General features: G+C 38.3%; 1 protein-coding gene across 13 annotated transcripts in view; it reads right to left on the reverse strand.

Annotated features, from left to right (window-relative positions):
* CAST (calpastatin) overlaps nucleotides 1-25,938 on the reverse strand; it is a 65,802-nt gene that overhangs the window by 6,142 nt on the left and 33,722 nt on the right. For 6 of the 13 annotated variants that reach the window (XM_083818064.1, XM_083818065.1, XM_083818066.1 and 3 more), the window contains 22 exons: nucleotides 23,412-23,462; nucleotides 22,047-22,103; nucleotides 21,787-21,906; nucleotides 20,079-20,186; nucleotides 19,509-19,610; nucleotides 18,932-19,012; nucleotides 18,778-18,831; nucleotides 18,082-18,177; nucleotides 17,818-17,910; nucleotides 17,121-17,222; nucleotides 15,920-16,003; nucleotides 15,110-15,157; nucleotides 12,999-13,103; nucleotides 12,618-12,719; nucleotides 8,553-8,654; nucleotides 6,563-6,610; nucleotides 6,348-6,443; nucleotides 5,673-5,771; nucleotides 4,432-4,533; nucleotides 2,025-2,117; nucleotides 1,098-1,151; nucleotides 544-633 (listed from right to left, as the gene is read on the reverse strand). In XM_083818064.1, the coding sequence (XP_083674190.1) occupies nucleotides 544-633; nucleotides 1,098-1,151; nucleotides 2,025-2,117; nucleotides 4,432-4,533; nucleotides 5,673-5,771; nucleotides 6,348-6,443; nucleotides 6,563-6,610; nucleotides 8,553-8,654; nucleotides 12,618-12,719; nucleotides 12,999-13,103; nucleotides 15,110-15,157; nucleotides 15,920-16,003; nucleotides 17,121-17,222; nucleotides 17,818-17,910; nucleotides 18,082-18,177; nucleotides 18,778-18,831; nucleotides 18,932-19,012; nucleotides 19,509-19,610; nucleotides 20,079-20,186; nucleotides 21,787-21,906; nucleotides 22,047-22,103; nucleotides 23,412-23,462 (1,887 nt within the window). Of the gene's footprint in view, nucleotides 1-543; nucleotides 634-1,097; nucleotides 1,152-2,024; nucleotides 2,118-4,431; nucleotides 4,534-5,672; nucleotides 5,772-6,347; nucleotides 6,444-6,562; nucleotides 6,611-7,415; nucleotides 7,500-8,552; nucleotides 8,655-12,617; nucleotides 12,720-12,998; nucleotides 13,104-15,109; nucleotides 15,158-15,919; nucleotides 16,004-17,120; nucleotides 17,223-17,817; nucleotides 17,911-18,081; nucleotides 18,178-18,777; nucleotides 18,832-18,931; nucleotides 19,013-19,508; nucleotides 19,611-20,078; nucleotides 20,187-21,786; nucleotides 21,907-22,046; nucleotides 22,104-23,411; nucleotides 23,463-25,938 lie in introns of all 13 variants that reach the window. The other 7 variants (XM_083818061.1, XM_083818056.1, XM_083818062.1 and 4 more) reach the window with 3 other exon arrangements.

Consider the following 25,938-nt stretch of genomic DNA (forward strand, 5'->3'; position numbering starts at 1 on the left):
CTTCTCTGGGAAAAGTCTGACAGGTATTTAAGATGATTCTATGACAAATACTACATTTCTCATTACAAAACCTCTTCAGTCCATTCCTTCATCTTTCTTGTTGGTGCTATAATTTTCCCTAACATACCTAAAACTCTTTTCTAATCCTAGCATTTCTCTGAAAGCCATCTTGAACTGTTTCTCATTTCCAGCCTACAACCATTGCTAGATAGTGCATGCCTTATTAAACACAGATTTCTCTACATCTTTTTTCTGATACCTGAATCTATACAAAACATGTTAATCAGAATTCTCTGCTTAAATCACTTCTCCAAGCTTGTCTTACTTCTCTAAAGGACACCAAATACCACTAGCCTGCCTTCTTCCTTTAGTACTCAGGAAGACACATCAAACTTCCTTTATAATACTAAGATAATCATTAAATTTTGACAGCACATTCCAAAGAGGATCTCTCTAAACCTAAACTGAGCTACAGCAAATAGAACTTTTACTAAGTAGTGGAAAACTATTTATTTTGCAAGTTATTAGCAGAAAATGTCCTACCTTTGAGTGCTGTGGTGTGGCAGGAGCATTTGCACAAGTATCAAAGTCACCTGATAGAGCATCGATAGCTGCAGACTCATCTGTAGGCTTCTGCAATAATGTTAATTCTGAAGTCATACAATATGCACTACTTTCTGACAGCTGAATTAATGTTTCAGGCATTTAAGACTGGCTTAATTATCCTTTTATTTAAATATCTATATATCTTAGCTCTAAACATATGTCAGAACAGAGACATCTATATTGGAGGTTTCCAAACTACACAATTGCTTTGAATATTGGACATTAGCATTAATAGCATAGTTGCCCATTTATTACGGATAGTTACTTTTAAGAAAAGTTTTACTGTGTACACCTATTTTTAGGTAGGTAAAAAAAATTACTATTACCTACTTGAGTAGGTAAAAAAGTTTTACTATTACCTACTGCATTCAATGGCATTTATGCGAGTTTGCAATAATGCAAACTTAAAGCCTCCAATTGACACTGCTTAAGAAAAAAAAGATCACAGCACACAACAAACTAACACAAAACAAAAGGAGAACAAATTTTACCTTTTGTTCTTTGTGTTTCAAAGCATCCTTTGGAGTTGGCTTTACAGGTTTACCCTTGGAAATAATAAAGATTTTATTCTCATTTTGATCTGGTCAGATTAGTTTTATGACATATAATGTGCTTTTACACATATTAAATAGGGAGTTTTCAGATCACCATGAAAGTTGAACCATTCCATACTCATTTCTTTATTACTTAAGCTGTGTGTTCAAGCCAGTTCACAACATATTTTCATGCTCCGTTACTTCATTATGTGTGTAATTTTGTCTGACTTTGTAGACTACTGGAAAAGTAGTTTCTTGATCTAGAAATGACCGAATCACTGTCAGAGTGGTCACTCATTACAGTGAATGTTAGTTCCACAGGGCTTCAGGTATATACCATGAAGGTTATACTTGTATATATTCTTCATCCGTAAACATGACGCTGCTTGGAAGGAATAGGCATTTTTAACTATAGTTTGCAAGTAGCTCCTGTTTGTGGGAGAATATAAACCAAGCTTCTTAAAGGGTGACACCCTTTTTTTGTTTACCTAGTTTTCTGGAACACCTAAGAAAATGAGACAGTATAACCGAAACCTGTACTGCCATATCTCCATCATGTTGACTGCTATTAGGTGGTTAAAATGACTAATCTGTTCAGTGTCCAATTCTAAAAAGTTAAAAAAAAAAACAAGAAATACACACCTTAGGTTGTTTTTGTTTGCCTTTTTTTTTTTTTAAATCAAATGCATGCACGGATATATACAGCTTCTCTAAGAACAGAATATTTGTGTGTTGAACCTTAATAAATATAGCACACACACTTACTCCCTTACCCAGTTTCGCTGTTCTCCCTCTAATTCCACAGAAAGACTGGCACATATGCACAAATTCCTAGTGTTGCAGTGAGGTAATTAATTAAAAATTAATAGAGTTTTTCCTTACCTGGTCACCTGACTCCAGAAGTTCTCGGTAGTCAGGTGGGATAGTATCATCTCTTTCTCCAAGTTTGTCTCTGTGTTCAGATTTAGACTTTTCCTGAAAGCATTTAATTTCAAACAACTTTAATACTTAGCTCTATTGTTGCTATTTTGAGGTTTTAATATGCAATTGTATACTTAACGCATAGGTAGTTCTATATTGTGCATCATTTAACAGTTTGACAAATATGGTATTTGCCCAATTAGTCTGATGAATGTTAGAAACATTAGAAAGCAGTAAGTTGGAGTGTTCATTGTAAAAATTTATGAGGACAGCTGCCTTTTTTGAATTTAAAATTTCAAAACTACTGGAAAAAAGACCCATACGTTCATTTCACCATGAAGTGTGTTTCATGCCTGAAAGTTTTAAGATTACTAGCTCTCAACAGGTGATGACATTTAGCAAGTTAAACATGTACATATGCAGCAGCATCCTAACATAAGAAAACAGTTATGTCAAATTTCAGAATAGAACATAATAGTTAAGTTGGAAGGGACCTTCAAAGATCAAGCCCAACTGCCTGAGCACTTCAGGGCTAGCCGAAAGTTAAAGCATATTAATGAGGTAATTGCCTAAACACCTCTTGAACACTGACAGGCACGGGGCAGCAATGACCTCTCTAGGAAGCCTGTTCCAGTGCCTGACCACAGTAAATAAATTTTTCCTGATGTCTGGTCTGAACCCCCTGCTGGCGCAGCTCTTTGCCATTCCCATCAGGGAGCAGAGATGGGCACCTCCCTCTGCGCTTCCCCTGCTCAAGACGTTGCAGAGTGCAACAAGATTGCCTCTTGGCCTTCCTTGCTCCAGACAAACCAAGTGTCTCTGGCCTTTCTTAACAGCACATGCTTTCCGTACGTTTTTACCAGCTTTGCTGCCCTCCACAGGGTGTTTTCCAGTACCTTAACATCCTTTTCATACTGTGGAGCCCACACAATACTCAAGGTGAGGCAGCACCAACACTAAACATAGTGGGACAATAACCTCTTCTGACCAGATGGATACGCTGTGCATAGTGCACCTCCATTTCAGGGTCTGCTCTACAAGAATGTGACTACAAGGAGTCAATCTGTACTATCACACAGAATCTCAGCCATGCACCGAGGTTTTAAAACAAAGCTTATGTTCTTGTAATACCTGAGCCATGCATCTCCGTACCTTTATAGCATAACCCAGAGCACTTGCCCACACGACACCTGGCCTATGCTTCTTATCAGGCTTAGGAGCCAGAGTCATTTTCAAATACAACATAACTACAAGACACGACACCACAAGCTCCAAAAAAACACATCACGGTTGGAAGCAGTTCCACTAAGCTTTTTTTTCCATCTATAATTCTTCGAGCTCTGTCAAGTGTACCATGCCGAATACAACAGCTGGTTTAGATGCAAATAGGTTTTTAAGCATAGGGTTGAAGAGTATTTTTTGTATTTGTAAATGCAGACATATTAAGGAACTCTTCTTTGTTTCTGAAAAAATGCAATCTGGTATGAACATTTTCTATGCCTTAAAAAAAAAAAAACACATGAAAGCTGAGCTTTTACATCTCCGTTACCGCTGAGGCACAGGAGTCGCAGAAGTCTCAAATATCAAGCACTCACCGCCTTCCTATGACAAGGGACAACACTAACCAGACTGTAACCTTCATTAGGCAGCCAATCATCACCACACTGGGGCCTCATCTTAGATTAGAAACCTCCTAATTTCCATCCTAAATTTATTCATGGGCAGCATATGGTGATTTTACCCCACTAACAACCCTTTAAGTATTTCAGTTTACAGTTTACTGTAACTGTCATTATTACGCAGAGATGCATGTGATTTCCTTATTAGCAGAAAGGCTTTTACACAATTATACGAAAAAAGACGGAATGGAGACCAAATGAAGTCAAATCAATCAGAAACAAGCAAGCAGAAAAACAAAACTGATTAAATGAACATGTCCATTGATGAACTTGATGCATGTTGGGTTATAAAAGTCAATTAAGTTTGACAAAAAGAAAGCCACAAAATTATTTTAGAAACAAATGTCAGAGAAGAAACTTGAATAATGACAATAAAAGGCACTGAAGTCAAATTACTGCAAATTTCCTGTAATATTTCAGCAATTACCTCCAAATGTCTGAAGTGTACAATTCAACATTTTTCACAAAAATCACAAAAAAACACAAAAAATGGTTAATTTGTCTACATGACAACATCAGTGTGTTTTTTTTCTAGTAACCTCCCTCCTGCATCTGAAAATCACAAGCCATGTACCCATATGAGTATATAAGAAGTATTTCAATATTCTATATTATTAAAAATCTTTAAGAAATAAGGTAAATATCTCAACTGTTTTCAGCCAGCAAAATTTCAGAATGTTTTTTGTTACCTTTACTTTATCCACAACTGGTTTGTTCTCATCAGGGTCAGGTTCTCTCTGTCCCAAGGAATCAGACAGGAGATCCAAGGCTTCATCCATCTCTTTTCCTCCCTAATAAAGTATAAATACGTTTGTGAAAGCAAATCTGCTGTAAAAATATTTTTGCAAACTAATATAAATACTAACTAATGAACCAACAACTTCAGCGAACAATTGTCAGCTCTTCCTTTCTAATTGCAATGTAGTAATAACAAAAGATATCTGAATATTTAGACCTACAGAGAACATAATTTGAAGTAGGGGTTACAGAATTGATTTGAATGGCTTTGTTTTGTTACAAAACGGAACTAATGAGAACAGTTAAAATACTGTGGGTTTTTTTTTGTAGCTGTTATTCATTTTGCAAACATCATTATCACTGCAGATTAGTTGCTAAGAAAGTGTAAATCTGAATTAAAACTTATTAACATTTTATCTTCACAATATATATGGTCTTTTGCTAATTCACAGCACTTTTGTTCAAACACTGCTGAGAAAAATCTTTACTGTCGCAGGTGGGAGGAGCTTTAAATTTCCTTTTCAAAACACTAGAGGGAGCTCTCATTGCACAAATCAAGATGGAAAAAAGTACAGCCATGCAACATTACTGCTCAATGGAACTAAATAAAAATGGTATTAAGAGGAGGCCATAGAACTGCTTGTGCCTTCATTGACCTTGAATTCCTTTATTTTCAGGCTTAAAAGATGACTTCGCCACTATGATGACGACTACTCTATTATTATTTGCAGTGTTGTTATTATCTAACTAAAAAAAGAATGATGTGGCTCACTTAAAAGCCCAAGCCTAAAAATGAAACCACTTGCACATAGCTAACTATCTGCAGCTACCCATAGAAATGAAATGCACAAATCCGCTAATGTCCTCTGTAATTCTGGAGGAATCAGCACGGGATTGGGCACCTCCTTTTCCAAGTGCAGGCAAGGGGTTTTCAAAAGCAGCCTGAAATACAACATTAAGCGATATTAAGACGAAATGGACAGAACAGTCTTCACATTCTGTTGAAGATGAAGAATCAATAAAACCTCAAACTTTTTTTCTCCAGAGGAAACATCTTCTTTCCCCTCAATAACCAGTATTTACAATAAATCATTTAACTTTACAACAATCTATATTTGTGCAACTGTCCTAATCACACTCCCTTCAATTTTTCCTTTCTTTGAAATAAGTATCTGGAGAAAATGCTGCTTACTGATGTGGAAGGTAGAGAAGCTGCTGAGTGCACTGAGGAAACTGTAGCAGCAGAGATAACATCTGAGGAATCGTCAGGCTTTTTACCCTCCTTGGTTTTCTGAAACAAGACACAGCATTGTTACTAATAGAGAGGACTAAAAGGAAAAATATTTATCAAATTCCATGCATTTGAAATGCAATGCCTGACGAGTTTATTTCAAGGACTTTATTTTACTTTGAAGCTCAACTTTTTTCAGATTGAAACCCCTTCCTGAGAAGCACAGTGCAGGTGTTTTGCGTCTCAGTTTGTTCGTGTTCAGTCTTGCATCTCAACTACTAAGTCAAACCCTGGCATAGCTAAGTTGAAGGCAAGTTTTGTAGAACTTCAGAGGAACTAAGATTTCACCAAGACCATCTACATCTCTAAGTAACATTTTTAAAAGTTCAAGCACTACATAGGCAAGCAACTGGTAGAAAGATATGACAGCTTATTTACCTAGGTGTGTTGCTTTTTGTGTTTTTTTTTTTAAACTATTATTACAGTCCTGCTCTCTGTCCTATTATTTCACTGCAACAAAATTAAAAAATATATTTATTCAAGAAAGTTTATGTAAAATTTAAGGGAAACTCAAAAACCTCAGGGTTACTGAAACTACATGAAGATAGAACATTTTCAGAAAACAAATATACTCACCTTTTTTACACTTGGTGCAGGTAGTGGTGCAGATTGTGCTGGAGAACAGGAAAAACCTTTCGTCAAACCCTCTAACAAATCATTTTCACTCATCGGCTATCATTGAAAAGAGAAAAAAAAAATGTTATCAGGTAACAGTATATCCCCATTTTAAAACTAATGAATGAAGCATTCCAAATACATATATATTCACTTTTTTTTTTTTTTTTTTTTACCTGGAACTCTTTTTCAGGTTTTAGTGGCAGTGGTTTTCCATCTTTATCCTAGAAAAGAAAAATCCTCTTGCATTAATCCAAGTAGTCCTTAAATGACCATACAATATGAGAACTCTGAAAGAACTGACTTAATGACAGATAACACTATATACAAGGAATAAGAAATGATCTAACCAGTAACCTCTAGCATTTTCTACTGTTATCCAAAGTGTCATTTAAAAAAAAAAAAAAAAACAAGCTCCTGTAACTTAAAAACATAACGACCGCTTAAAAGCGATGCAGTGTGTTGGATTCTGAGCTTCCCTATTTTGTGCTTCAACTGCCATGGAAGTAGCAGAATTAAGTAAAAACCCCACCTTCCAGGTTTATAGCAATATTGCTGGACACGGGAGTCCAGGAAGGCCATGTCTTTTCACATTGGCATCTATGGCAGGCGTTGTGCAAGTCCTGGCTATAACTAAGCAACCCATTTATGTCAAGTGAGTTATATGGTGATGTCTGTAAAAATACCGACTTGAAGCTTGTTGGTTTGCCTTTTTATTTTCTAAAGAGCAGCTTTAACTAATCACAATTTATCAAATTCTACAGCACAAAAAAATAATGAAAGACTCAGTGAACTAATCTCAGACAAAATTACTCATACGTAGGTACTTGCATTTGAACCATTTCTGTGCCTATGTAGGCATCTAATGAAAGATGTCAGATATTCAGGAACTACAAAACACCATTTTTATACACCATAAAAATGCCTGAAGTAAACAAACATTTCAAAACGAAAGAGTTCCAGTTTCAAGCATGTACACTGAAGAATGAAAGGTGTTTAAAGACTAAAATAGCACAGTAAATAAATTACTTTTGCATCTGTTAATCTGTACTCTGGAGGAATTGTTTCTTCATCTTCCCCCAGTTTTTTGTGTTCTTCCTGCTTGTTTTTCTCCTTTTAAGGCAAAATAAAAATAGTACGAATAAAAACCAAATAACCACATCACAACAGAAACGCATAAGCAAGCTTTCAGTGTCTTCATTCTACTGATTCCAATTAATCTAATTCAGTGCCACTGCCGAATGAAAAAAATTCACGGAAATTCAGAGAGCCTTCTTGAAAAAGGCTTCATTTCTCTTTGTGTTTCTTCCTGCATTTGGTGGGACTAGATCCACCTATTACAATGAAGACCAACAGAGTAAAGACAAGCACGGGCCAATGGCAAAATAGCAGTGTACCTCTGAGCCATAATTCTTGATTTTATTTCAACTGCATTCAACAGCTACCTGGATTGGCATTCAAAGGAAGCCTAAGTAAAGAATGCAGTAGCCAGATCCATAAAGGACTCCTCCCCATACAAGTTACATTGGAAGATGATCAGTAAAAAAAAAAAAAAAAAAGAAAACGTAGTGAAGCTAACTTTGAGAACTTCTTATTGACACAGTTCCAGCATACTATAAAGTCCTTTCTTTGTGGCTACACTCAATAATTTGAGTAAAAAATAAAAAAAATAAAAAATATTAGATTGTGGCTACAAACAGCATTCCCTTACACAGAGTATGCATATTCCTGTGATGTACTTTAGCCTCCACGTTAAAATAACAAGACCAGTGACAAAAAACAAGTTTTATATGCTATTCTTAATTTAAAGAACTTATCATAAACATGTTCCCTGTTGAAAATAGACTAAATTACACACTAGCTCTGATGTGTGTGTTAATTCTGTATTGTTTCAGCAGTAGGATGCTAAGCAAATTTGGTTTCCAGAAGCTGAGGGAAGATAATGTAGTAGAGTACTGTTATGGGCACAAAGATTAAGAAAATGTACTCACTATTCAAATCCTACTAGTATTTCCTAAATAGAATACAACTGGTTTCACCAGTAAATTTTGTTTTTAAAAAGTGACAATGTTATATCCAACTTCTTTAGCCTGTGGAAATAGGTAATCAGTAATGCTGAAGATAAGTACATCAACAGGGTATTTTTGAGATCTGATTATTTTCTACCTTAACTTTGTCTACAGCAGGTTTCGCTTCTTCTGGATCAGGCTTCTTCTTTGCTAGGCTACTGGACAAGGCTTCCAGTGCTTCATCTGTCACATGACCAACCTACAAGAGTATCAATACAGTAAAATATAATTCTTAGCCTGGAATTCAGCTGCAGGTGAAGAAACTTGTTTATGCACTACAACTGACAGCCACGCATTACTAGAGATAAAATCTGATAAGTAAACTAAAAATCTATAATGCTTCCCTTCCCAGTTGTGTCCACATACATGGGACCTGCTGAGTTCAAGGTGTTTATAACTCAATCACTGGATTTAGTACAAGAGCATGAATTTAGTTTTTGAACTATTGGATTTTTATGCCTCTATTCAATTTATTGTATTAGAGATTGTATTAGATCATTTTATTTGTACACATGATTAACTTTATTAAAATGAAGACTAATAGCAGTGTTCTGGGTTTTAAGATATACTCTGTTAATCGGCTTCTCCAAACATCCCTGTTGATAAATATAAATCCTGATCTTTTAATACCGTCATTATTTTGTTGCAGGGTTTTCAGAGTCTAGGACAAGTTGTTGAAACATACTAATACCATTAGAGAAGGAATTAAGAGTTTCTCTGATTCCCATGCCTACTTTGCAGTCCAACTCTGAAGAAATTCTTCTGTCTCCTGGCTTTGAAACTGCAAGAAAATTCTTAATTTCCATCCTGCTTCGCTGGTCTGTAAGTCCTCTGGCTAGCTTCCACACTTGCCTGCCCTCAGAAATGCTGTACTATATTCAAGTTATCACACTTTCCCATATTCTTCTGAGAGCTAAAACTTGGCTACCATACCATCAGTGACCAAATCAGCTAGAAAAGATAAGGATGCGGATTCTGAAGATGTTGGTAGAGGAAAGACAAAAAAAATAAATAAATTAGTTTAGAAAAGTTATTCTGATGTCAGTTTTCTGTTTTCTAATGGCAAGTTAGGGATAACAAAAAATAAGAATTATTATCAGTGCTTTGATTTGATATGTAAAGCTTTGAAGGACAGAATGCTGGTAGGCTTGTTAAATTGTGCTTAATGCCCAGCTTTCTCAGTATCTGCTTTGTCTGCACTTGTCTTAAACATGCTTTAAGCAGTTTTTTTGGCATTCCTTTTTAATAATTAAAAATTGCATGTTTTAGGTTAGAATTGTATTCTGTAAATGTCTGGCTGAGAAGTCTTGTAACTCATAAATGTCACATCATTTTTTCCCTGAGGAAGAACATTAGAAACAGCTCCATTAAGCAGGGAATGACCTCTGTTATTTTTTTTTGTGTTCAGTTTAACGTTTCCACTTTTTCTACTGTTTTTATATCTCAAATATATATGTGCTGTATACTTACCGTGTCTTTTGAGACTACTGTGGTGTGGCCTCGTAGCTGCTCAGTAGCAGCTAATTCTAGTTTTCATTCCTGATTCAGATTTCAATTAAGTGTCTTAATTTATTCAAGTATTAAAAATTTTCAAACTTATCTAAAAAGTTACACTATGCATCAGTGTAAAGTCATCACTTCTCAGGAAGAGTAGTCAGGCATTGGAACGGGATGGGTTGCCCAGGGAAGTGGCAGAGTCACCATCCCCGGGGGGTGTTTAAGGAGAGGTTGGACCTGGTGCTTTGGAACGTGGTTCAGTGGGTGATATTGGTGGTAGGAGGATGGTTGGACCAGATGATCTTGGAGGTCTTTTCCAACCTTAACGATTCTATGATTCTGTGTAAAGGAACACTGATCAGTGTCTCCTCTGTAAATAGAGTTCTCCTTTCCAGAGATCCACAGACAGCTAAAATGTTCCAAAGGGTCAATTTTTTGTCCAGATTTTAATCCCCTTGTCAGGAATCTGCTCAGTAGAGTACCATGGGACAAGTCTTGGAGGACAGAGGGGCCCGCCCAAGAAAACTGTTTGATATTCAAGGATATTCACCTCCTCCAAGCTCAGGAGCGATACATCCTGACACAGAAGAAGTCAGGCAACAATGCCAGGATGCCTCCATAGATGAACAAGGAGCTCCTGGCCAAACTCAAGCAGAAAAAGGAGACCTATGGAGGGTGGAAGAAAGGACTTGTAGCCTGGGAGGGATCCAGACACACTGTCCAAATAGCTGGGAATCAGGTTAGGAAAGCTAAAGCACTGACAGAATTAAATCTGGAAAGGGACATGCAGTGCCAGAAAGGCTTCTGTAGGTACATCAGTGATAAACGGAAAACAAGGGGAAAAAGTGAGCCCTCTGCTGAAGGGAACAGGAGACCTGGTTACCCGTGATATGGAGAAAGCTGAGGTACTCAATGACTTTTTTCCCCCTCAGTCTTCACTGGCAAGAGCTCCAGTCACACAGCCAAGGCAAAGGCAGGGACTGAGAGAACGAAGAACTGCCCACTGTAGGAAAAGATCAAGTTCGAGACCATCTAAGGAACCTGAAGGTGCACAAGTCAATGGGACCTGAGGAACCGGCGGACGTAGCTGCTAAGGCACTGTCCATCATATTTGAGAAATCGTGGCAGTCCGGTGAAGTTCCCACTGAATGGAAGAGGGGAAACATAACCCCCATTTTTTAAAAAGGGAAAGAAGAAGACCCATGGAACTACAGGGCAGTCAGACTCATCTCTGAGCCAAGCAAGATCATGGAGCAAATCCTCCTGGAAACTCTGCTAAGGCACATGGACAATAAGGAGGTGAGGGATGATAGTCAATGTGGCTTCACTAAAGGCAGATCGTGCCTGACAAAGCGGTGGCCTTCTACGACAGGGTTACATAATTGGTGGATAGGGGAAAAGCAAGTGACATCATCTACCTGGACTTCTGCAAAGCATTTGGCATTGTCCTGCATAATATCCTCATCTCTCAGTTGGAGAGACATGGATTTGATGGATGGACCACTCAGTGGGGAAGGAATTGGCTGGATGGACACACTCATGTTGCGGTCAATGGTTCAATGTACGGCTGGAGACCAGTGATGAGTGGTGTTCCTGAGGGGTCAGTATTGGGAGTAGCACTACTTAACAACTTTGTCGGAGACCCTCATAAAGTTTACAGACTTAATGTGTGTGTGTGGCACTGTCAACACGCTGGAGGGAAGGGATGTCATCCAGGAGAACCTTGACAAGCCAGGGAGGTGGGCTTGTGTGAAACTCATGGGATTCAACAAGACCACGTGCAAGGTCCTGCATCTGGGCTGAGGCAATCCCAAGCACAAATACAGGCAGGGCAGAGGATGGATCGAGAGCAGCCCTGAGGAGAAGGACCTGAGGGTGTTGGTTGATGAGAAGCTCACCATGAGCCAGCAATGTGTGCCTGCAGCTCAGAAAGCCAACCATACCCTAGGCTGCACCAACAGCAGCATGGCCAGCAGGGTGATGGTGGGGATTGTCCCCCTTTGCTCTGCTCTCGTGAGACCCCACCTGGAGCCTTGCGTTCAGCTCTGGGCCCCAGCACAAGGAGGGCACAGAAGTATTAGAACGAGTCCAGAGGAGGCCATGAGGATGATTAAGGGCTGGAGCACCTCTCCTACAAAGACAGGCTGAGATAGTTGGGGTTGGTCAGCCTGGAGAAAAAAAGAATCCAGAGAGACCTTATAGTTAGCCTTCTGGTACCTAAAAGGGGGCTATAGAAAAGGCAAGAAAGAGGGATTCTTTATCAGGGAGTGATAAACTGAAAGAGGGTAGGTTTAGATTAGGTATAAGGAAGAAATTATTGACTCTGAGTGTGGTGAGGCCCTGACCCAGGCTGCCCAGAGAAGCTGTGGATGCCCCATGTGCCCAAGACAAGGCTGGATGGGGTTTTGAGCAACCTGGTTTGGTGGGAGGTTTCCCTTCCCATGGCAGGGGGTTGGAACTGGGTGCTCTGTCAGCTCCCTTCCAACCCAAACCATTCTATTATTCTATGAGTCTATTGTATTTTTGAAAGCACCCATCCTTCATGACTCAACTCTACTGAGGAAGAGTACGTAATCCTGAAATAACCGTCTTGACAATATGCTATACCGTTGCATAAATGAAGCACTGAGTTTTCCTTTAGCTCCTGCTGAGACTAACTACTCACTGATGACACAGATGCTGGAGCTGAAGACTGCACAGTGCAGGCTGTGGCACGAGGGACTACTTCATCCTTTGTAGTCTTTGCAGACTCAGGAGCTGACGATTTCTGAAACATAACAGTTGCACTGCATTTTACTGAATATGCTCAGAAACCCCATATATACCTGTTTTTTTTGGTTTGTTTTAATTACAGTACAAAATAATGAAAAATGAATTTAAAGATAGTTATCATTCTATTAAGAACTAAATTGCAAGCACAGTTCTTATAATGCACTGAAAGCAACGGGAAAGAAAACAAAATATATTTTCTTGAATGAACAGTAGCATTATCCAGCTGTAAAATCCTGACTCTGACAGCTTTTTTATGTGAACTAGAGAGACATACTTTGGATGTGCTGTTGGCCTTCATTGGTTTGGATTGTTCTGCAGGCTGTGCAGGGCAGGCAAAGTCTTTTGAAAATTCATCAACAAGGTCAGATTCACTCAAAGGCTGCAAAAAAGGACATATGTGTTATGGGTGACTCGCTGTCTATTTTTAATGTATTTTTCCAAGAATTATACTTCAACTTTTAGGAAAGCAAACCAACTTTTGTAGCCTGCGCTAAAATAACCCTTCACAGTCACATCCAACAACATGAATTTCACAGAGCACAGAACTAAATATATATATATTATATATATATATGTATTTTTTTTTTCAGAATGAGTCAGTTGCTTTGTTATTGAAAGCCAATATAATGTAGAGTTTATTCAAAATTTAGAGAATATTATGTTCAAAACTGTTTACTGGGCTACTGAAAATGAAAATGTAACCTCCTAATTAGAAAAAAAAAGAATAATAATGTTTACTGGCTAATATTTACTATAACAACATCATGTTGTTACAACACTTCAAGTATAAATTTTATAGGTACAGGAAAGCAGCAGGATCAGGTTCTGATTCTCCTTTTTTCCCCCAGTATGAGTACAGTTCCCTTAGAGGGAACTTTTCTTACAAAAGTAATCCCACTATATGTGCTTAAGGGCATGCAAAATAGAGACCCAAATTACTAGAAGCTCCAGCTGAAATCAAGAAGGAATAAGAACTTTGCATTCCTATGGAATTGAGAAAGAGATAGTAAGCGATTGAAGATTTGTCAGCTAGTGACATTTTTATTATTTTTTCTGCTTTTAGTTTCACAGATCTACATTACCGATGACATCATAGAAATACTGGCAAACAACTTGCTGAGAACTGCCTTCTTCAAATTATAAATAGTGAGATAGCACAGAAAACAATAGCACAAGATAGATACTCCTGTCATTCACTTACAGATCAAATACTCAGTGATATTTGTGTCCCAGACTGATAGGGGTAGAAGAGCAAAGGAATATTTATTCTTCTGCTAACCCCTTCATTCTTTTGCCAGAAGACCTCATGATTCTGAGCTTACCTCCTGTTTTGCTTTGGCTCTGAACCTCAGTCAAACTATCAACCAACCTCCTTTAACTCCTACCATGCTCTTTTGTAACTTTTCTTTCTGGACATCTTTTGTCTTATGCTCCCTGTGAAACAAGAGGACTTGTCTCCTAACATTAGTATCCGGTTCCCTCAACACATAGCTGCTCTTTTTTTTCCTTACGATGTTTGGCAGGTGGTCCTCTGTGCAGCTGTCAAACATCAACTACTCAGACTGCTGAATGTCTATGATGTGACAGACGCAAATTTATAGAGACAAAGTCTTTTTGTCACCACCTTTGCATTCCTCCATACTTCAAGCCTGAATAACACATTTCTGTTACAAACGCACTGTTACATTCTCAGTCAGATTGGTCCTGACCTTCACACTCATTTTAGCTAACTGTACTTTTCCAATTCTAGCCCAGATATTTTGGCAGCACTCCTTAATTCACAGTATTTCATTTCTTTTCTTTTCAGTTCCTTTTCTTTTCCTTTTTTTTTTGCTTTCTTCCTGTGTACTTTCAAGTAACCTTTAAGCTTTTCTTTTAATCTGTTCAATCTATTTTGCACGTTCTAGGCCACGATGGAGATTATTCTTATGAAATCCAAGTTGTTCCCTGTGATTAGGAAAATGACTGCAATATTTTTTTTCCTTCTTTCCAATTGTATTACTTTACATCTGATGATTAACTGTCAAGAAAACAGACTTTCCTGCCTCAACTCTCTCTCTGTCCTTCAACAGCTTCAATGTACATCTACAGGTTACCCTAAACAAACCCTTTGATACAGCTTTTCTTTGTGTTAGCAGTCATTTCCATAATTCTGCAATGTCTTAGTAATCTCTAAATCCTTTTCTATGATCTCTTCATTCACAGTCGGTGAATTTCAGTAAAAACAGCTTCCACTTCACCCTTCAGATTAGCATGTTTTATGCAATGAAGTAAACACACAAACAGATTAAGAGACTTACATAACGGCACAGAGAGAAGTGATGACAGAGGGGGGAGAAAACAGGGTATCTATTCACACTCCTACAGTATTGTCAGTTTTCTAACCTTAGGTTTTTCTTCAGGCTTTGGCAATATTGGTTTTCCATCTTTATCCTAAAAGTGAAGAAAGTATGTATTACTGACATTTTTGCATTGTTATAAGAGGTGTCATACTCCATAATCAGTAACAAAATAATATAAATGAGAGACACCAGATGGAATCAGTGACATAGTAACAGGCATTCACCTAAGCAAATGGAATTGTTACACCATCAGATGAGCAGATTTAAAAACACACCAAAACAAAAAATTAATGCCAATACAGTACAAATGGGCCAAGAAACTGAAAAAAAAAGTGTTCATTCCTATCAGTATCACTAGGCAGCAGAAAAACTCCATAGTAAAACAGCAGAAACTAATCCAGTAGAAAAGCAAGCTCTGAATGTAAAAGACAATCTTTTGTGCTTGTACAAACAGTGGGTTAAAACTCTATGTCTATAGTTGGGCAGTCGTGAAACCTCTAACTGAGGGGTAAAACTGCTCCATTCACACAGCTCCACCAGACAAAGTTTATATGTCAGTCTTGTTATTGTCAATTATACTAACAACCATCACAAAAACTTCCAATTCTGCAAGTGAAACCGAACTACACAGAAAAACATCTCAGCTCTACTGTCAGTTAGCTTAACCCTGAACAAATCTTCCTCACAAAGGAAGTGAATGAAACTAGAGACACAAGAATGACCAAGAGGGTAAAGCCATTGGTTGAATACTACTACTACTTGTTTTCCCCATGTTTTTTCCCTGTCTGTGACCAAGGAAAGTGTCAGAGGTAGCTGCACTATTTACAAAGCGATGGAGATTAGAAAAACATACCAACTCCGGTGTTAGCCTGTATTCTGGAGGTATTGTATCATCACGTTCTCCTGCCTTTTTTTCTTTTTTCTCTTTAGCTTTTGCCTGAAAAAATAGAAAGAACAAAAATATTATTTAGTGAAATGAAAAATTACAATTCACTCAACATCACTATCAAGATTGCTCAGCCTAATGTTTAAAGAAGTATTAGTAAGATAAAATTATTCCATACATCAAGATATTCAAATTCCTCAATTTACTCCTATCAAATTTCTGTGGTAAAAGAATTATGGCTTAAGAATTAATGCCATAAATAAACTTTTTTTTTTTTAATCCATAAAGCTCTGCTCAGAACTGTCACTTCGTGGCCAGTACTTTTAGACTTTTCAGGATGTTCAAAGTTCTTAGGTTTCCCTGGATTACATCACTCTGACTATACAAGCTGTAATTCTGGATTTTTCCATCAGTGCTTCTTAAACCTTCTTCATTAAGCAATGCGTTCACTCAGACATCTGAAGGCCCAAACTGACCAAATCTGCAACACAACATGAATTTTTGTGTCAAAATTGAACTCCAATACCTTTTTTTTTTAAAGCAGCAACTGATTTTCTACTATTTCCTTGTCATTTGCCTGCTTTGAGTTGTAAGTGAAGACAGGAGAATGTAAGTGAGATTAGTAGGGTTACAAGCAGAGTCTGAAAAACTGAATTAAAAGGCAAAGTTTAATGTGCAAACATAATGCTACTGTTGAAATCTTACTGTAGAAGAAAAACAAAAGACTGAGAAGACACAGCAAAAGGCAACACCCAAATTACAAAGGCAATAGTATTTAGTGGCAAAAGGAGAACATCCGCCGTAAAAAAAACACAAAGGTTAATTTAAAAAAAAGCAAAAACACAAATATGTGCGGGGAAAAAAAGATTAATATAAATTGTACCCAGTGTGAAAGATGCATGTTTTTATGCCTATATAACAAAAAATGAAATACTTTAATACTCCAGACTGTCTTACTATATTCTATTCTACTTGTATTCACTTGGGATTTTATAATTTCTTATTTTCCTAATCATACTAGACTCAGACATTCCTTAGGCTTTTGATATGGAAGTCGCTTTGTCATTATTTTACACATTTGTACAGTACCTAACAAAAAGGAACTATGATTCCATGGGAGATTCTGAAAGCTGTTGAAAAAAAAAAAAAGAAAAACAAAAGATTATACCTCTGACACTTCTACAATAGTGGTAACATCTTCAGGTTCAGGTTCAGGTTCAGGTCCACCAATAGTATCCATAAGAGCTTCCATTGCATCCTCTTTCATTTCCTGCATTAAGAAAATATGTGAATCATGTTGTTATTTCTTTAAATTGACACAGACCTTAATATACATATATTTTTCATGGTGTGTATGAAGGAAACAGCAAGCACAACACCGGTCTTCTCTACTTGGCTTCATTTGATTGTAACATCACATTGTGACATATTGTATATTTTGTGATACGCTCAGTACAGTCAAATCAAAACATCTTCCCTTGGGGATGGGGCAGTATAACTCTTTCTAGAGTGGTAAAATGAATGGTTTGTAAAATACAAGAAAATGAAACCACGTTCAGGTTTTAAAACCTCACAAAAACACATTTTACTCCTCTACTGTCTCCAGACAAAAGAACAACAGTTACTCTGCAGAGGAATGGAGAAGGAGAATTATCTGACCCATCAAGATTTGATCTTCAAAATGCTGTACAGTTTGAGCAATCACATTTCCTATTATTCCCATACCTTCTGTGCTAAACGGGATTTTAATCTGAAAATGAAGATGACAAGCATCTTTCCAAGATCAGACACACATACATATGTAACATGTTTGTAAAGTGAAATTTTAATTAGAAGGTAACTGTTCAAAAGATAGACCTCTATACCTCTTTTGATTTTTTCTTCTTCTCAGGAGGAACTGAAGTCTTGACTGAGCTTGCTGCTTGCGCTTGTATGGTTTCTCCTTCCTTACTCTGTTTCTTTTACATAAGAACAAAATGAGACAAATTTAACTACAGGCATATTTGCAAAAATAAAAGGAAGGGAAAACTGTCGACATTCTTTTAAATTCAAGTAAAATGGTAAGATAATAATGGAAATATTTAATTGCGATAAGAGCTTTCATGGCCAAAAAAAAAAAGAATCAATACCTCTGTCAGACTTGTCTTCTTTTCCTCAGCAGAAGGAGTACTACAGGTAAAGTCAGATGACAGGGCATCTGCAAGCTCATCATCTGTCATTGGTTTCTGAAGAAGAAATTGCAAACTAGGTTATGATTATTGAAGCTCAAATATTAAAGTTGTCAAATTCAGTTTAAAATCTGAATATGTTCCCTGGTTACTCAAGTAATATTTTCCCTCAGTTGTTCACTCATTTTTCAGACACGCTTTTATTTTTATATGTTGAACATACAGTCCAATTAAACTGGCTAACAGAATAATCTTGTTAAGTGCAGAAGCTGAAGTACTTTTTACTAAAAAGATTACTAAGAGATTCTTGTATGCACAGCTACTATCTCCTGCCTATGTTATTATTATGCCCACTATTTCCTCCCTTTGTTATTATTATGCCAAATACCTCTATAAGCATTTATTTATTTGACTTGATACCGACAGAAACAGTATCTTTAGAGTTCCTACCTCTTTATTTAGAAAAACAAAAAAACACACATCACTACCTTGTGCCCAGTTCTATTAGTTTTATCAATATCTATGTTATCTGGCAGCCCACAGCCCTCTCCTACTTCATGGAATTTTTGGAAGACATGCAACACTTTAATTTTCCAAGGAATCCAATGATGATTGGGTTATTTTCACCCTGCAATACAAAATAATAAAAAGTCTTACTTCAGAATGCTCATCTGCTTTTGGTGGGCCTCCATCTTTGCCATCTCCTTTGCTCTAAAAGGATAATTACTCTTGTAATTAATGGGAAACAAAAAACATACAAAAAGAAAGAAAGCAAGGACAAAGAATTGTTTTATTTTATTAATTCACTAACCTTCAGCAGTTCAACATACTTTGGAGGGAGACTACCTTCTCGTTTTCCCATTTCTTCTAAGTATCTTGAAGAAATATCTTCCTTTGAAAAGAATGCACACAATGTTTTTGTACTCCTGTTTATAGAAATTAATTTCTAATGTAGAGCTATGTCTGAGTACTGTATTAAGCACGTAACCTCAACCTCCCTTTTGTTACTTTCCCATTCTAGCTCAGAAAAGGATGCGTTCTTCCCCGAATTCTTAATGTTTTACTCTTTTGCAAGTAGATATGACAGCTCCTAAGTTCTTCAACGCTCTCCTATGCCTCCATTACTGCATTCTGTAAATCTGCTACAGTCCATGCTCGCAAGTCAATTCAAAAAGCAACTTTGCTGACACTTAACCATTTCCTACTGTGATATATACATAATTACACCATTTCTGTGTTACTGAAAACCACTAAAATGCAACTGTTCAAGCTTTATTTTACCTCTTAGCAGATCAAAGAGACAATTACTGGGTCAATGTAATAGCTAACAACTATAGACATATCTGAGAGATTAATCTTCTAAAAAATAAAATTAGAAAGGAAAGTACCGTAACTTCTGGACCAGTGTAAACTGGGCTAGTAGGCTCATCTTCTTCAAGTCCACCTAGTGTATCTATTAGACTGTCTAGTGCTGACTCATCCATACCAGTCTGAAAAATAAGCAGAGTGTTATAAAAGGTATCATTCTGTGGAAAGAAAAACAAAACCTGAATCATCTGGTGAATCTACCAAAAATTCCTGGAAACTAGACCAGAAGATTTGAGCAGGTCCAGCATTTGCGAAATTTTTCAGCAAGAACTGTTCTTAAACTCATTTCGCAGTGTCAGTAACAAGATCATTTCTATTTATGTGGCAACTCATGTAGAAATGTAACTCAAGATGGAATTAGTTTTATACTACATGTGTTAAAAATGATTCTAAAGAAATCCTATCTGATAAAAAGGAAATAACATGCCACTAGCTGGTTACCAATTCTTTCAGGTAGTCCTTTTACCACCATCCGTCCATAAATACTTCAGCAGTTACCTTTTTTTTCCTGAAACATGAACGTTTCTTTTCTGAAACATTCTCTGAGGTCAATACAGGGGAAGCATTTATCTGGAATCGTGTTTACCAACCTCAGTGCTTGGCTTATCAGCTGCAGTAACTGCACTCGCAACAGCACCTGCGCCAACAGCACCTGTGCCAACAGCACCACCTGCTGCAGATGTCTTTTCAGACTTCGGCTGAAGAAATAAGAGAAAATGTAAGAGATCACTTTGTGAGATAATATGTGAACTTTCATTAAAAATTCTGGAGACAACACAAAGTAAAACAGATGTTTTACTCAGTCATGTAGATCTACTGTTCCTCTTCATCTACACTTTGAATAAAAAACATAAGCTAGTTCTACCTACTGGCTGAGGGGTCTGGAAGCTGGGTAACTGCAGTCTGCATGATGATACTGAACCTAGCCTAAAATGTTAAATTCAGAGATTGCACCTATTTTTTTGGACTCAGCAACTAGTTAATACACCCACACTGCATCAAGATGCTTCAGCGGAATGAGCTTACTGTCCACCTGTAATACGACATAGATGCACTGTTTCCAATGTGACCTTGCATGCAAAAAGCATTCAATTTTAAGACTGAACTTTACCTCTTTTACTTTGCCAGCAAAAGAAATTAGCAGTGCAAAATGATCATGAGGAAAACTTTCATTTACATCTAGAAGGTAGTCCTCAATACACCATTAAAACCAGCAGCAAATACTGCTCAAATAAGTAGAGCGTGAACTGCCTACTATTACTTCAGAGAGTTAGGTGACAGAGAAACATCAATGGAGAATATAGACTTCTGCATTAGTGACATTCACATTTACAAAAGAAAAAATAAAAGAAAAAACACTATGCTGTAGTAGAGCTGCAGGAGTTCTTCACAGTATTCTGGCATTGTCACCCTGTCTGGTGATATGCAGGCCAGAAGACCAAAAGATGCAGATCCTGACTCTACCATACATTTTTGCTCCAGCACTTTCCCCACTTGCCCCTCTGAAGTGATCCCTCCTAAACTTTTTCCCCAACCTTTGTCTTCCTACCCTCCTCCCAACCTTGCAGTCATGGGGTACGGGCTGTCCTACTGTAAACAGATAACCTGCTGACCTCTGCATTTGCAGCAAATGCTACTACTACAAGCATGTCTGAAACTGCACAGGTAAAGCAGTTCCATGCTGGCAGTGCTAAAAATAAACAAAGCATTCATGTGACTGACCAGTCCCTTCTGCTCACCTTCAGTAGTGAAGGGGCAGGGGAAAAAAATTATGAGGAACCAATCACCCCCATGTAGCTGCAAGGAATCTGCAAGAAGCTTGCATGAATGATAGGGGAGCCTTAAGTATGTTAACATACAGGAAAAGGCCTAAACAGGGCCACAGCTGTAATAATCTTCGCATTGCTTGCTTGAATAAAAGCCACAGTGTATTAGGCAATATGATGCCAGACGCATGTCAGGATCACCACACAACTAGCACAAACTACCAACACTATCTAGCTTTGCAGCCAATCCTTATCAATTACCACTACCACGTGTTAGCTGGATTCAGCATATTCAGGGTGTTAATTTGTGTGTAGAATTTAAAGTTTCAGAAATTCCAAATTTTAGACCAGCACAAGAGGTTTGTAATGTGCATTTTTAAACACAAGACAGGTTCTGAGGTCTTCTACACTTTGACTTTTTTGGGGCTCAGTCTTGCTTGGCAATATTCAGCATAAGAACCCATCTTGATGTGCATTTCTAACCTTTACAGTAACATAAATAATAAAAATTGGATTGCTACTTTTACTATACCTGTGCTGCCTCTCTGGAGGTTGTTTGTGAAGGCTGCTCAGCTTGACTTGTAGCTACCTCCTTTCCTGTATTAGTTGGTTTAGAAGCTGTTATCACAGAAGGCGTGATTTGTCCTTTTGCCTGTAGAGAGATAATTTAATATTAGATAGGGAAATAATTTGGGGCCATTGTCTTTTTTTTTTTTTTTTTTTCAATGAAATAAGAAAAATATCACAAGAAGCCCTGAAGAGAAAGAAAGAGAGAAAAATTGCACAACTTACACCACCGGATTCTTTTTGTCTCTCTTCAGACGGCTGATTATTTTGAGAGTTTGTTGGCTGTCATAAAACAGGAAGTTAATATTATTTATCGTTACCATGATTCAACGCTAGAGAACATGATCCACACTAGTTCAATCAATATACCAACAAATAAACATTTTTACAGACTGGGAATCAGTAGGTAGGAAAAAAAGCTATTCTTCTTATTGACCAGAATTCAGAAATTTGGGCTGTATAAAGGAGGATGCACTTCTTGCCCAGAATATACACTCTGAAGTGGACAATCTTTTGAATGCTTACCTTCCTAGAGTTTATTTTAACAGGAAAAAATAAGACTCAAGACACACAGCAGCCATATTTAGAAAATCACTGTCTTTTAAGAAGTTCTTTATTTTAGCCAGCTACACACAGACACATTTCTGACACGCACATCCAGCTTTAGAGGAGGCAGACAATTTATCTTTCAAACTGTATTCACAGGGAATGCATAGCTCACATTTAACTAGAGAAAAAGTCACAGGTACAGCCATATCTAGGTACTGTATGAGGAGAAAAACATGCTTACTCCATTCTCTATCAGTCATTTATCCTTTAAAAGACGTTATTTCAAATTATGTTTTCAGCTAGTCAAAACCGAAAAGTGAATTAACTTTTCTTACCTATTCTTGCTAAACTATGTCTCCTTGGCCAATTACCCTTCCCTCCTTTTTTTTCAAATTAAGACTGCAGTAACTTTGACCTTTTGGGTTGGGATTTTGTTTCTTTGGGGTAAGGGTTTTTTTGTTATCATTTTTTATTTATTTTTTACACTTGGGATGTTTTTATTTTGTTATAAGTCATGTTTTCCTCCTGTTTTTGGAAAGTGGGAATGGTAAATACGGAGAGTGAATGGGGAAAAAAAAGGAAGGAACTTAAATCCTCCTTACAATGGGCAAGTTAATTTAGGCTACTGCTTATTTCTTTTCAGATAAAGTTGCATAAAAGCAAATGATGGGAAAAGTCCAGAATTCAGGACTGAAGTCTAAGCAAATTCAACACCATGTCCCAATACTGCTATCTGGAAAAATGAAAACACTAGCCTTCTCCATGTCTTCCTGCCACCCTTCACCTAAATAAGCACAATATATATTCAAAGATGGTTACCCCAAAAGTTAAGTTTTTCTGAAACAATAATGCATACTGACTGTTTCCCCAAAGACTGTATTTCCACACCTGTTAGCTCATAGCTCTTTCGCACATGGATATGTTACTACTCACGCAGCAGTTTATGCAGCACAGTAGAAGCAAAGACTTTAATCTATCACTTCAAAGTTGGTCAAAGAACAGAGTGCAAAAGATCACCAAAGCTGTAAATACAGTACGTACCTTGGATGACTGTGCGTTTTTTCCAGGTTCTGCTTTGGTTGTTGGTGTGGACTGAAATATAAACAACATACATTCAGACAGAGATTAATACGCTTTAATAAGCTGCCCACTAGAAATAACCAAAAAAAATACCAGACAGGTTCGCACTCATTACCACACATGCTATATAACTAGCACACAGTGCTTTGATGTTGCAATTTAACAAAAACCTGGCACAGACCTCATTCCAGCAAACTATGAGCAGTCAGTGCAAACAGATACACACAAACACTTCTTATATGGAGTGCTGAAAAATGAGGGAAAGATGCCATTAAATGAACACAATAAACAGATCGATTTATACTTGAAAACTTTCCGCTGCCATGACAGAAAATTGTTTCTTGCCATTTACCCCAAGTCAAAGTACGGTAAGCACTAAATTAATAGTAATAGAAACGTATAAGAACAGACATTGAAAAATTATAGTTATATATGAAACAAAAATAAGAAAAAAGGAAGTGTAACATCTTTGTCGCTGACATGAGCAGTGGGATTGAGTGCCCCCTCAGCAAGCTTGCAGACACCAAGCTGTGTGGTGCTGTCAAGATGCTGAAGGGAAGGGATGCCATCCAGGAGCACTTTGAAAAGCCGGGGAGGTGGGCTTGTGTGAACCTCCTGAGGTTCAACAAGGCCAAATGGAAGGCCCTGCATCTGAATTCGAGCAATCCAAAGCACAGATACAGGCTGGGCAGGGAATGGATTGAGAGCAGCCCTGAGCAGAGGCTTCTGGGGGTGCTGGTTGCTGAGAAGCTCGACATGAGCTGGCAAGGTGTGCTTGCAGCTCAGAAAGCCACTCGTAGCCTGGGCTGCACTGACAGCATGGTGGCCAGCAGGGCGAGGGAGGGGATTGTCCCCCTCTGCTCTGCTCTCGGGAGGCCCCACCTGGAGCCCTGCGCTCAGCTCTGGGGCCCCTCCACAAGGACACAGAAGTGTTAGCATGAGTCCAGAGGAGGCCACGAGGATGAACAGAGGAGAGAGCTAGAGCATCTCTCCTGTGGAGAGAGGCTGAAGGAGCTGGGGGTGTTCATCCTGGAGAAGAGAAGGCTCTGTGGAGAACTTATAGAGGTCTTCCAGTGACTAAAGGGGGCTGCAGGAAAGCTGGGGAGGGACTCTGTGTCAGGGTCTGTAGGGACAGGACACGGAGTAATGGTTTTAAAGTGAAAGAGTGTAGATTTAGATTAAATAATAGGAGCAACTTCTCTACTCTGAGAGTGGTGAGGCACCAGCCCAGGCTGCCCAGAGGAGCTGTGGCTGCCCCATCCCTGGCAGTGCCCAAGGCCAGGCTGGATGGGGCTGGGGGCAGCCTGGTTTAGGGGAAAGTGTCTCTGCTCACGGCAGGAGGGGTTGGAATTAGGTGATCTTTAAGGTTCCTTCAAGCCCAAACCATTCTGTGATTCTACGATTTTAAGCACCAGCTCCTTCATCACACCCTTCTTACTACTTTGTTTTTGCTGTTGCTACCTTAACCACGCTATAACTAACAAATAAAGAGCCAATGTGGCTACTGGAAAGACAGCTGGAGACGCCAAAAAAAAGTGAACATATATGTGTGAACCTGAGAAAAGATTTCTGCAGAATCTCCAGGGGAACTCGTGCACCCAGGGAAGTGTGATTTCATCTGCCAGGGCGAGGAGCAGAACCAGGTACAAAACATCCAGGAGCACACAGTGAACATTACGTATCTGCATGCATGCATGCAACAGAGCACAAATCCCTCTGCCGTCACCCAGGGAGGGGAGCAGCAGCTGCAGGGCACAGCCCACAGGGTGGTGGGAGCAGAGCAGCTCCCCCTTGGGGCTGGCACGGCTGTGCTTGCTCCACAGCTCACCAGGGACACCTGCACCCTGGGTCGTGGCATGGTGTCCACATTCAGCCATGGAGCTTTTGAACCCTGGAAATGCATGGCCACGGACGGAAAACTTCCCTATCCCCTCTATCTGAGTTTTGAAGCACATTTGAAGTTACTACAAGACAAACAATCGAGTTTTTTTTTTCCCCAGAAGCCTATTGAAAGTCAGTGAGCAACCAAATAACACTTCATTAGACTTCAATTTACATTTGTTCATAGTTTTGTAATTTTTTCCTGTTTCAGCTGCCAACTTGCCGTTTAGATACATCCAGCTTCAGGCTACTAACTGACTACATAAAGAAGTTTGTGTAACTTGTTTATCACTTTTTATCATATGCATTCACACCCACACACTAAACCACAGACACTTGGTTGTAAAATCCTGAACACGTACAGGCGTAAGCGGGCAGAGGTCTGGAGGCTACAGACCACAGAAGAGAACACACCACCACAGGATGTTCGATACCAGAAAGGGCAAGTCATGAAAAGCAAAATACTGATAGAGACGATGGACAACAACCTTTTGGACTCCAAAACTGGGAAAAAATAAGAAGAAATTAAAAAAAAAAAAACAATAATAATCACTTAACCTCCCTGATTTTCGCCTTGGATTTTTTCTTGATGTCTACCCTTTTTAAA

This window comes from Anser anser (genome assembly GCF_964211835.1).
Source record: "Anser anser genome assembly, chromosome: Z".
In the NCBI taxonomy this organism is placed as follows: domain Eukaryota; kingdom Metazoa; phylum Chordata; class Aves; order Anseriformes; family Anatidae; genus Anser; species Anser anser.